The sequence below is a fragment of the Mastigoproctus giganteus genome, chromosome 5 (genome assembly GCF_048544385.1).
Source record: "Mastigoproctus giganteus isolate SK-2022 chromosome 5, ASM4854438v1, whole genome shotgun sequence".
In the NCBI taxonomy this organism is placed as follows: domain Eukaryota; kingdom Metazoa; phylum Arthropoda; class Arachnida; order Uropygi; family Thelyphonidae; genus Mastigoproctus; species Mastigoproctus giganteus.
In genome coordinates this window covers 1,876,994-1,890,184 of record NC_143579.1, presented here as the reverse complement: position 1 = coordinate 1,890,184, position 13,191 = coordinate 1,876,994, and the positions used below count along the sequence as shown (strand labels likewise).

Sequence of the window (13,191 nt, the reverse complement as noted above, 5' to 3'; positions counted from 1 at the left end):
TACTTGGATCTTAGAAAGGCTTTTGATACTGTTGCACATGGAAGACTGCTACACAAATTGGAGCAGTGTGACATTGGAGGCAAATTGCTGCTATGGATAAAGGGGTGGTTGAGGGGGAGAAGACAGAGAGTGGTAATCAATGGACACTGCTCATCGTGGACTGATGTTATTAGTGGAGTCCCTCAGGGCTCAGTGTTGGGTCCATTATTGTTTTCTGTATTTATAAATGATATTGATGATGGTATATCAAGCTTAATGTCCAAGTTTGCAGACGATACAAAGGTTGGCAGGGTTGTCAAGGACACTACTGACACTATGATGCTGCAACAGGATCTGGAAAGGTTGAGCATATGGGCTGAGAGGTGGCAAATGAAGTTTAACATTGACAAATGTAAAGTACTACATATGGGAAACAGCAACCCCAGAGCAACGTATCAACTCTGTGGTACTACACTGACAGTAGTAGAGAATGAAAGGGACCTGGGGGTGGTTGTGCAGGCAGATATGAAGTTCTCTGAGCAGTGCAGACGGGCTGCAAGAGTAGCTCATGGTGTATTGTCAATGATATATAGGAATTTTTCTAGCAGGGATAAAGAGGTGATTATTCCCTTGTATAAGGCAATGATCAGGCCACACCTAGAGTACTGTATACAGGTCTGGAGGCCTCATTTCAAGAAGGATGTAGAGCTGCTGGAACGAGTACAGAGAAGGGCAACAAGATTAGTGAATGGAACAAAGGGGTGCTCTTACGAAGAAAGGCTTAAGTTTTGCAAATTACAGTGTCTGGAGTCTAGGCACCAGCGAGGTGATCTGATAGAGGTGTATAAAGCCTTGAATGGTTTGAGCATGCTCAATGCTGATGGGATTCTTCCTCTAGCTCAGAATAATCACCTGAGAGGGCATAAATTCAAATTGAGGAAAGACAGATGTAGGATAGACGTGCGGAAATTTGCCTTTAGCCAGCGGGTGGTTGGTTGGTGGAACAGACTTCCATCCCTTGTGGTGGAGGTTGATAGCCTAAATAAGTTTAAGGCTCAGCTGGACAGGTATTTTGAACGAACAGAGGGGTGAAGTGGAAGTGGTTTTTTTTTTTTTTTTTTTTATTGGCTGATGCTGCATAAGCTTGCTTTCTTGCATCAAATGCCTCTACTAATACTAATACTAATACTAATACTAATGATTCTGAGTCGCTTGATAATTTATATGCATCCTATGCATTTTTCTTCTGTGTTACGAGTCTCATTAGTTCATTTGACAACCATTTAGGCCTAAATCTTGAACAATATTTCTTAATAGGTATGAAACTTTTAGTAGCTTCTACGATTAATTCCTTGAATGCTTCTCACTTAGAATTTACTGTTGGTAACATCGTCAGTTGATCCCACTGTACAGAATTTAAAAACTGTCGGAGACCACTGTACTCGCCTTTACGGAAGCAAAAACCCTTTCCTTTACCCCTGATGGTAATTAAATCTTTAAGTAAATCCCACGTCAGTACACTGTGATCACTGCCACCTAGTGGTTCTTTTATCTGCAAATTCCTAATACATGAATTATCACTGCTGATAATCAGATCAAGAGTATTACTTTCTCTGGTTGCCTCTTGAACATGCTGCTGCAGAAAACAATCCTCCAATAAATCCATAAAAGTCTGACTAATGTGTGAGTGCCCAACCCACAAGTTCCAGTCAATATCTGGGATGTTAAAATCCCCCATTATAAGACATTCCAATTTACTAGCCCACTCTATTTCTCTGTACAATCGTTCATTGTACTCGTACTCATTCAAGTCATTAGGCCTATAACACGCTCCTACTCTTATTTTTGCTTTCGCAGTGCTTATGTCACACCAAAGTGACTCAAGGAGATAAAAAAAATTCCAAAAACAGCTAATGGAGGGAGAAATGAGGGGGAGTGAAAACAGAGCCACTTTCAGATATGCCATTGGTGATAGATTTCATTAACAAACAAAAAATTTATTATAGGAAAAATATCACTTTATTTCATCTCAGTTTGACATTGTCTATCTAATTGAAACAAGGTTCTCTGAAATCAGCAAAGAGTTAATTGAGCCTGCTCTTACAAGATACTCAGCTGTTTTCAACAGTAGATCAGATAGCTCTGGGACCTAACTTGAGGTATGCTTGGCATAGGCAAAAGTTTTTTTGGGGGGGGCCCTTTAAAAATGTTTATTATCAACAGGGCCTATCTTTGGAGATTTGGAACCTAGGCAAAATATTTTCTGGGGACCCTAGTCCCTACTTTAATAGTAAAAAAAAAATGTATGGGGGGGCCCTATTAAAATTAGGATTGCACAATCAATATAAAAATGTAAAGCAAATAAATCTGCATATATTTCTAAGGAAATATATACAAACCTGAATATATTGGTGGCACGTGCATTTTGACTAGAAACTACATTACAATTTGAAAGTATATTTTATTTACAAATTTTATAAGGAACACAAGCTTGCTCACTGTGTCTATTGCCATTTATGGGCCCCCTCAAACTACAGGTGCTAGGCACATGCCTAGTTTGTCTGGGCCTAAGATCTGTAAAAATCTGACTCTGACCCAGGGCCTATCTTAGGCCCAGGGTCAGAGTCAGAGTCAGATTTTACAGTTTTAACAATTTTATATGAAGTTGTGAGGAGAGAGAGAGAGAGAGAGAGAGAGAGAGAGAGAGAGAAAGTCCCATCACCTCTCCTATCTGATCTACAGTTAAAAACAGCTGAGTAACTGGTAAAGGGTAGGCAAAATTAACTCCTCGCTGATTTCAGAGAAACATGTTTCAGTTAGGTAGACAATGTCAAACTGAGATGAAAGAAGTAAGATTTTGAGTTCAGTTCATTACACTTATTTCTAAGGCTATGAATGTTATAACCAAATAATGGTCTCACAGAAATATGACATTTATATTTTTATAATAGTGGAGAAGTCGATGATAATGACATTTCCTTGGGCAACACAATTAAAGCAATGGTGCAACATGGCCACAATTCCTTGTTTACCTTGCCTCCTTAGCTTTTCTGTTATTCATAGAGCAGATAGTTAGAAAGTGAAAAAGAATACTTCTCAACCTTTATCATAAGAGCAATAACAGCCAATGGTGCAAGGCTTTTGTTTACACACTTGGACATTAGAATCATCATTATTATAGCAAATTATAACAAAAATAAAAAAATTACAAGCAACAAACATAAGAGGAGCATTTTAGCTATGCAGCAATTTCAGAGCAGCAGTAGAACAGCCATATTAGTACAGTTGTGCTATCACTTACATTATGACAGCAATGCAAACACATATAAATATAAAACCATTTATACAGCACTCTTGAAAACAGCTGTTTTTGAAAAAAAATTCCAAATCTGGATAATCATAATCTAAAATCACTGTCTGTGAGAACTCTCCTAATTAACACTATGAATGCTCACCCAAACTATAAGGCAAAGCATGGGTTGGTAAACAACAGAAAGAGGAGTAAAACTCTCAATGTACAGAGCTCATCAATGGGCATAAAGAATAGTCAAATTACACCCAGATCATGCTTTTGAAAACCCCAAAAATGAAAGGTATTACAACCAAATTATCAGCATGGCTTGCACTTGTAGGTTGAAGGAATCTATTTTGTAGAGATGGTAATCATTTGAACAAAGGTGGTGCAAGGATTTTGGCCAGTATCATTGAGGACCTTAAAGTGCAAGGAAACTGCTAGTTAGGGGAGGGGAGAGAAAGATAATATAGATCTGTGTTTATCTGATGATATGGGTCAAAGTAATCCTTGCACTCACCTCAAGAATTCTTGTTTGTTACCACAACAGCCAACATTGGCAAGATATACTGAGTGTAGCAACATTTCAAATGAGCGGGATGTGAAAGATAGAGAAACCAGCCTAAATAACTTCAGCGGGTGTGTCAGGGTAGTCAACTATAGAAGAATACTTACTCTTAACTGTGTCTACAGTAATGTCAGGTGTGTTGTCAATAAAACAGCTGAATTTTAACTCCTGGTTAGGATATCTAATGCTGATATAATAGGGCTAGCAGAAATGTGGTGTCACTGGAAATTCAGGATAACGAGTTCGACTATGGTACGTATAATGTATTTAAGAAAGACATGGAAGATAGGAGGGGTGGTGTCATGCTTCTTACCAAAAACAGCATGAGCATGAAAAGAGAATTTGCTGAGTCTGAAGTTACGTCTGCCAGCATTGAATCTGTGTGTTGTGAATCTGTTGGAAGAAAAGGTATAATTAGAGTGGGAGTGATCTACAGACCAGAATATGATGAGAGTCTTTACATAGACATGGAATGGATTACCAAGTGCGAATGTCTTATTACGGGTTCCTTCAATCTGCTCCAGACTGATTGGAATAAGTGGGAGGGTAACTCACCTTGGGGAAAAATTTTTATATATAAACTAGATGATTATTACTTGTATTAGCATATCAGAAATAACACTAAGGGTGAGAATATCCTTGACCTCAACATTACTCATGAATTAAATGACATCACAGGGCTTAATATATAAGAACTATTAATAGCAGGGAGTGATCATGCAGTCATCAGTTGGAAGATGAAGAAAGATGTAGTTAAAGGTAAAGGCATGGGTTTTAATTTCTGAAGAGGGGGTAATTTGAAAGTTTAAGGTACTATATGGCATCTATTAATTGGGCAGATTGCAGAGTGAGGGTGAATACACTTGAATTATGGAATACCTCTAAAGCAAAAATCACAGAAGCCATGAATACACATGTAGCATTAAGAAAATACTGCAGAAGGATAATCCTGGAATGGGCAAATACAGAGCTGGCCAGTCAAACAGAGCAGAAAAAGATAGCATGGGACAGTTATAGAGTGACAAAATAGTACCAAAGCCTACAACAGTTACAAGTTGATTTGTAACAGCATCACAGATAAAGTTGTTGTTGTTGTTGTTATTTGGTTTTTAGGAGCATTAGCAACTAAGGCCATATTGCTCTGGTGATAAGCGGTGGTCATTCCCTGACCTTTCCGAGCCACCACATATGGCCCTGACCTTGAGCCATATTTGGTGGCTCAAGGGCTCGAACCCTGGTCTAATCAAGAAGCATGTGCTATGCACTGCTACTCCTGCCCACCTGACTACTGAGGTGCCCAGATAAAGTTAGAGGCCAGGACTGCATATGAAAAAGCACTGGCAAAGAGAGCAAAGAATGGGGGACAAGGAATATTTCATGTATGTGAATACAGGAAGAAAAAAGTAAATTAGATTGGACCCTTATGCACTGAGTGTGTTAGTGTCTTAGACAACACAGCTCATGTTTCAGATGAACTGAACAGGTACTTTGCATGTCTTTGCTGAAGAAAGACCCTTCATGCTGAGGTGAGGCTGTGTTATGAAATTAGTGATTTTGAAATTACAGATGACTGTTTATTAGAAAATCTTTCAAGCATAAAGGCAAGTAAGGCACCTGGAGTTGATGGCATATACCCAGTAATTTTGAGGGAGACTGCCAGGGAGTGTATTGCACCATTGAAGTTAATTATGAGGGCATCTTTGGACGAGAGAGAGAGAGAGAGAGAGAGAGAGAGAGAGAGAGAGAGAGAGAGAGAGAGAGAGATTCCTTTGGATTGGAGAAGTGCCAACATATCACCAATACATAAAGGTGGTTCTAAGATCAAAGTTGGCAACTACAGACTGATTAGCCTGACTTCAGTGGTAGGGAAAATCTTAGAAACAGTGATTAAGAGTGCAATCCAGGGACATTTAAGTAAATATGGCATTCTGAATAACACACACACGCACACACCATGGTTTTATTAAGTGAAACCATGTTTAACTAACTTAGTGAGATATTTTGACTCAGTGGCTCATTAGCTGGATGTAGGGAACAATTTTGACACAGTTTATTTGGATTTTAGCAAGGCATTTGACTCACTCCTTCGTGAGAGGTTACTGAATAAGCTTAAGCTGGAACGTGTTAGGATTGCTGGAAAAATTCTAAGATGGATTGCTGGGTGGGGTTGCAGAGTAGAAAGCAGAGGATTGTGATTAATGGATATTCTTCAGACTGATATAAAGTCAGAAGTGGAGTTCCCTAGGGATCGGTTCTTGGACCACTGTTGTTTCTTATTTTCATAAATGACATCGACGATGGGATAGAAGGCTTGATGTCAAAATTTGCAGACAACATAAAGAATGGTAGAGCAGTTAGTGATCAATACCAAGCAGTGCTCCTTCATTATGACTTGAACAGGCTGCAAGAGTGGTGGCAATGTTTTAATAGGTTTTAATGCAGAAAAATGTTAGGTCTTACACTTGGGGAATAGCAACACCAAAATAAATTACAACCAAAAAAAAAATATCTGAGTTAAATTTCTGAGTAGAAAGGAATCACTAAGAAAGAGAAGAATGATGATATCCAGCTCAGAACCCTGGGTATGCCAAGTCTATACTCACCAGATGTGAGCCCCTGGGGTCGAAAGACCCCAGGGGCTCACATCTGGTGAGTATAGACTTTTTTCAGATGAGGTCTCTATACTTGAAAACAGTATTCCACATTTGGAATACTGTTTTCAAGTATAGAGACCTCATCTGAAAAAAGACATTGAACATGTACAGTGAGATCAGCAAATGGGCGACCTTATGAGGAAAGACTGAATATGTGGGCTACAGAGCTTGGCAACTAGGCATCTCAGAGGTGACCTGATTGAGGTTTATAAGGCTCTGAAAACAATTATTAAAATGAACAAAGACAGAATTTTCACTGTTATAGAGAATTACAGAACTCAGGGGCATAAATTCAAATTACAGGGGAAGAAGTCTAGACTGTAGGAAGTTTTCTTTCAGCCAACAAGTCGTTGATTGCTGGAACAGGTTGCATTCATCAGTAGTTTAGGCTGACAGTTTGAAAAAATTCAATGGTCAACTGGAGAGTTGACTGTCGAATTTTTTGCGGCAATTTTTCAGTATGGTCCTATATTTATCCAACAAATGGTCAGTTCATGTTTGTTTAATATCATTAGTCCACACATGAATAATAATGCTCTCTATTTAACCCTTCTCCCCTTAAAATCTGACAATCTGTTGGTAACATCATCAATTGCTGCCTTGGCAAACACATCCTGGTTCTGATCCACCTATCTTTATTACAAAAAATACATCACCCATTTCTCTAACAATAGTCTCCCAATAAAACTAGATCACCTTCAACCAGAATGGTATGCAGTTGACTATTATTATCTGGGACTCAAATTGAGGGTACATCACTTGATAGAACATGCAATACCTGAGTCCCTGATGGGCTCCCAGAATGTAGGGAACAATTTTTACATTTGTTTCTAGTGCAAGCACTTGTTTCTTTAACGATTCAATTCTTTTCATAATGCACACCAAGTTCTAATTTGAGATCAGTACACTCCTTACATTAGGTGCAAAGAAAAGAATCATCAGTTGAGCTAGGTTTGTCCACTAGGCCAACATTAGAATACATGCCACAGGCATTTCCATCTGGGTCATGATATCCTTGGACTTTGTATTGCAAGCGTATCTTGTAGCAACCATTATTAAGGTAAAATTTTAATTTTAAAAAGATTACAAAATTTAAATTTACAATATATTACAGAAATGAAACTGTCAACAAAACTTTAACCACTAGAGATTAAATTTAAGCTACTGAACGAAAGTTATGAAGTTCCCGCCAAAATATCAATAATAAAAGCTATCTGAATATTAATCTGTATGCAGTTATTTGGCTTGTCCAGTACCAAGCCATTTGCTTTGGTACTGGACAAAGTAACTGTAAAGACAGGTTCTTACATGGAATTTCTTTAAAAACCTGTAAAGAGAAAGCATTTCAGACACAAACTACTGCAGTAAAAGTGTAACTATATTTAGAAAGGTCTAAAAAAATTCAGATTTTTAATCACTGATTAATGGTTAAAGTGCAAACATTACTTTTGAGGGTCACCTATCTGGTGACCTATTACCACCACAGTAAAAAAACGGGAAAATGAAAAATTATACATAATTTTTTGATCAACAATAGAAATTATGGAAGTATTCAGCTATACTCACTCTGCAGCTTCTATCTGTGACTGTAGTCGTATTTTAATAGTTGAATTTGCTGCCTGCTTCTTTTTTTGGTCTAAGTCCCTGATGGTATTCTTATAACCAAATATATTATAAAATACACGTATATGCCTCCCAACAGCTGCTAGCAGATACTGACCATCTGGTGAAAACTGAACTACATTTACTGGTTCTACAGAAGACAAATAATAATAACAAAATTATGATACCTAATTACAAAGCAGACCTTAATAAAAATAAAAATACAGGGTGGGACAAAAGTAAGGACACATTATGCAAGTGCGTATGGGAGTGTGTGGAGCATATTGTGGTACACTAACAGCTGTCCACTAGAAACTGTAGGCTAAAGTCAGGAACACTGCACAAGAGCATATGGGAGCACATTGTGAGATAGACACTAACAATTGTTTTCTAGAAGCTGTAGGCTGCAGTTATACTGCCAAAAGAAGAAAGAATTTTTGCATTAAAAACTTTCTACAAAGAAGGTACCACTGCTATTATGAGACAGTGGCACAAGAAGTTCACAACTAATCCATCTACTTAAAAACACATCTGCTCTCTGCAAGATAAATTTCAAGAATGCAATAATGTGTTAGACACTCCAAGAAGTAGCAAACCATGATTGGTAAGAACAAAAGAACACATGAGCATTGTGGTGCAAGCAATGGTGCAATGTCCTAGTAAACCAACACAGACAGCATCTCTCAAAAAGGGAATTAAATGCCATTCCCTGATATGCATTTTGAACGAATGCAAATTTAAATATTACTTCCCTAAAAAAAAAATTGAATGGCAAATGCCTAAAAAACAGTACTCACCTTGCATAAATCTGCAATAAATTTATTGGTAAATGGTGGTTGAATTTAGTTTGGAAGAAGCATTAAAAAGAATGGGGTAAAAATATTTTTAAACAAATTTTAAAATGAGCGCAAGGAAGTAGAAGTGCAGATCTCCAATTCTTGGTTGTCATAAAAAGGTTGAAGGACGCAAATGAAAGAATGAAATTAAAGAGAAGACCGGTGGTGCCAATAGTCGTTGCGAAGACTTCCGTTAAATGAACCGTCATCAGTTGGCAAATGGAAGAGAAGTGAGCGCGTGTTGTATTTAAAGTTGGTCTATACTCTCGTGATGTTCTTTTTGACACGTGGAACCTCTCGCAGCTAAAGTTCCCATGTGTCAAAAAGAGCATCACATCCCTGTTTAGAAACAGGGATACCAGACAGATTTTCATAAAGTAACAAAGATATCAACAGGCCATGTTAAAAAGTAAAGTAAAGTAAAGAGAGAGAGAGAGAGAGAGAGAGAGAGAGAGAGAGAGAGAATCTTTATTGCAAACTGTTCATATGGAACAGTTATGCAAGGAGTTTGTTTAGAAACAGGGATACCAGACAGATTTTCATAAAGTAACAAAGATATCAACAGGCCATGTTAAAAAGTAAAGTTAACAGATTAACATAATGTTTACATTTTTTTACTAATACTATAACTAAAAGTCCACTTCCTTATGTCATTTGGCCTTAACACTAATAGTTAAAATATGCTTTCATTGACAACAACAGAAACATAAAAATCATAGTTTCACACTTAAGAAGTACTAATCTTGGAATAACACTGTTTTTAAAAGTCATGTATGAGAAAATCTGAACAGAAGAAGAAACTGTTTTAAAAAAGGAACTTCAACATGTGGCAATATCAGAGATAAATTCTCAATGGGCACGTAGAACTTAATTTTTGCAAAGAACCTTATGGTGAGCTCATTAGGATACACACATTAAAAATCTTAGAATTTTGAAATTTAAAATATTTTATGGCCAATGTTTCCACCAATGGGACTGACACCTTGTTCAATATGTGAAACTGTCAGTAAACTCAGAGAGCAAAAGTTTCAGTTATTTTAGGTATAAGAGATCTTAAAACAAAAAAAATAAAAAAAATAAAAAATAAAAAATGTTCAACAAATTTATCATCGATCAAATATTAGTATTAGTAGTGGCAAATGATGCATGAAAGCAAGCTCATAGAGCACCAGCCAAAAAGGGGAAAAAAAAAAAAAAAAAAAAAACTATCCACCTCACCAGCCAAAACCCCTCCAAGAATTTGTCTAGTTCTTCCTTCACTATCCACTTCCACAACAACAGAAGGAAGTTTATTCCAACAATCCCCTGACTGAAGGTATCTATAATGCAATATCTCGCTGCCCTTCTTTGCATCCATTACAGCAGATCTATCTACATCCTTTCTCAAATGAGGTCTCCACACCATTATACAGTATGCAAGAAGCAGCCTAATCAAAGGGATAATCACCTTCTAATCCCTGCTAGAAAAGTTATTGTACATCATCACTGCTCATCCAAGAACTTCATTATCTGACTGATGCAAGAAACTGTGTACTATTGCACTATGCTGAGTGCAATAGTACACAGTTTGTGTGTTGATATGAGATTATTGCTACCTGTATGCAGTACCTTGCATTTATCAAATTTAACTTCAACTGACATTTCTCAGCCTATCATCCTAATTTTTCAAGATTTGTTGCAGTGTCTTACCTTGATTATTGTCATTAACCACCCTCACAACTTGTGTATCATTTGCAAACTTGCAGACATTAAGCCTGATATACCTTCACCAAGTCCTTGAGGTTATCACAGACATTTTCTCAGATATGCCAGACAAGCTGTACTTGCTACCTGGGAGTCTAAAACGCTGATGGAACTGATATTCGGGTGACACTCAAGTCAAGTGGACCCAATTTCGGCGAAGTCCGGACGGTTTGTGACAGCCAAATCCTCTGCTTGCACCTTCACGATGGTGGGACTGTTAGTAATCCTGGGTATAACTTCCATTCACCAGTACATGGTTGGTGACCACCTAGGTGTGAACCAACGTAAGCAGGGGTCGAGGTGTGGCGCCCACACCACAGGGAGGACCGCCGCCCCTCTATGTTACCAAGCAGTACTAGGTGGTAGATGACTCTCATCGACCGGTGAAATACCACCACTTTGCTTGTTGGAGCCTTGAAGTGGCGGAACCCATGTTTAGTCTCTAGAGCTAAGTTCCGGTCAACCCTTCCCTATCTCTTCCATCACGCAGTATGATTGATGACTTCGGAGGTTATGATGAACGTCGTGGCGAGATGCAATATTCCTTACATTTCGAGGGTACAGCTCTAAAACGGTGTTCGCAGGCTGGCCGCTAGTTACTACACCGGACCGAACCTATTGGTAACTCTCTAGGAGGCTTCTGGATCAGCTAGTGTATAATCTTGCTACCTCTACTCTGCCAGATAGTGACTGGAGGGAGTCCGAGTAGTGTGTATGCGGGGAGCATTGTCGAGGCCACGTTATGTCAAGGATCTGGGTATATTCTTACCACATGTATGCCATATCCAAAAATTTCATTACTTCATACAGCATGTCCCACCACTTTTTCTTACTATTGAATACACAATGAATTGTCAAACTAATAGAGCAAGCTTATCTGCAAAAAGATCTAAACCTCCCAAGGACTTCTTAATTCATTTCACAAATATATGTGGTCTCAATTCTAATCTCAACGATGTCCATTTCCACTTGCAGTCTGCCAAACCCCATGTACTTTTTCTGACAGAATCTCAGTTATCAGTTAATTCAATTACTGCTCATCTCAGATGCCCAAATTATTCTCTGTATGATTCCTTTCGCCTCAAAGGTGGTACTTGTGCATATGTCCGTTCTGATATTCCCTGTCAGAGACTTGGCAATTTGGAATCTCCTCTCTTTGATCTTCTCTGGCTTAAAATCTCTCTACCTCATTGTGTCAAATTCATCTGTTGTCTCTACCGTTCTCCCAACTCCACTAATCACTTCGAGCTATTTGACTTCCTCTCTTTGCAACTTGACTTTCTCCAGTCCAACTTTCCTAACAGTGAGGTAATTTTCCTTGGTGAGTTTAATGTTCACAACTCCAGCTGGCTTCCGTTTTCTAGTCACACGGACCGAGCAGGTCGAGATGCTGAGGCTTTTGCAATTACTAATGACCTAGCACAGATTGTTCATTTACCTACAAGAATACCGGACAATCCTAATCATACAGCCAATACGCTTGATCTTTTTCTCACAAACAACCCTTCTAAGTACACGGTCGAAGTGAGAGGTCCTTTAGGCACTTCAGATCACAACTTGGCGATTGTCTCTTCTCCAATGGAACCTTTATCTCATGGCTATTCTCAACCTTGTGTTGTTTGGCCTTACAAGATTGCAAAATGGGATGACCTGCGAGACGTCTTTTCTTCTTTTCCTTGGTCGGATTACTGTTTCAAAACTTCTGATGTCAACGTTTGCTCAGATCGTGTCAGTGAAATTATTCTTGCAGGAATGGAATCCTTTATCCCACACTCCACTTTAAAATCTCGCCCTTTATCTAAACCTTGGTTTTCCAATAAATGTGCTAAGGCTGTCCAAGAGAAGAACGTTGCATATCGTAATTGGCTTGTTTCTAATTCTTCAGTTTCATTTTCTGCCTACACCAAAGCTCGCAACAGTTGTAAAGCAGTTATTAACCAGTCCAAACTAGAGTTTGAACAGGCTAAGAGTAGAAAACTTGCTTCTTGCCCTAATGGTAGCCGAGCATTCTGGTCTCTTGCCAAAGCTATTGCCCGCAACTTTTGCCCATCTCTGCTCTCACCTCTGTCCAAACCAGATGGTTCTGTTGTCACTTCAGCCAAGGATAAAGCTGACCTGCTAGCATCCCATTTTTCTTCCAGCTCATGTATTAATGATCTTGGTAAAACACCTCCCACCATTCCCAACACGCTCCATTCAATGCCTCCTGTGGTCTTCCGTCAAAAGGATATTAGAAGGATTTTGATGAATCTTGATGCTAAGAAAGCTCCAGGTCCCGATGGTATTTCTCCACTTGTTCTCAAAACCTGTGCTCCTGAACTTACTACTATTCTTTGTCGCCTTTTTTCACTTTCTTATTCTAAAGGTGTTTTTCCTTCTGCTTGGAAATTTGCTCATATCCAGCCAGTTCCTAAAAAGGGTGACAAATCCCTCCCATCCAATTATTGTCCCAATGCAATTACTTCTACTCTTTCTAAAGTAATGGAGAAATCAATTAACCGCCAACTCTTAAACCAC

The 13,191-nt window shown here is 38.5% G+C and overlaps 1 protein-coding gene across 1 annotated transcript in view; it reads right to left on the bottom strand.

The window, feature by feature from the left end:
- Positions 1–13,191, bottom strand: part of LOC150085126 (transducin beta-like protein 2) — a 216,011-nt gene that overhangs the window by 19,206 nt on the left and 183,614 nt on the right. The window contains exon 9 of the mRNA XM_090373042.1: positions 8,060–8,246. Within this exon, the coding sequence (XP_090229168.1) occupies positions 8,060–8,246 (187 nt within the window). The remainder of the gene's footprint in view (positions 1–8,059; positions 8,247–13,191) is intronic.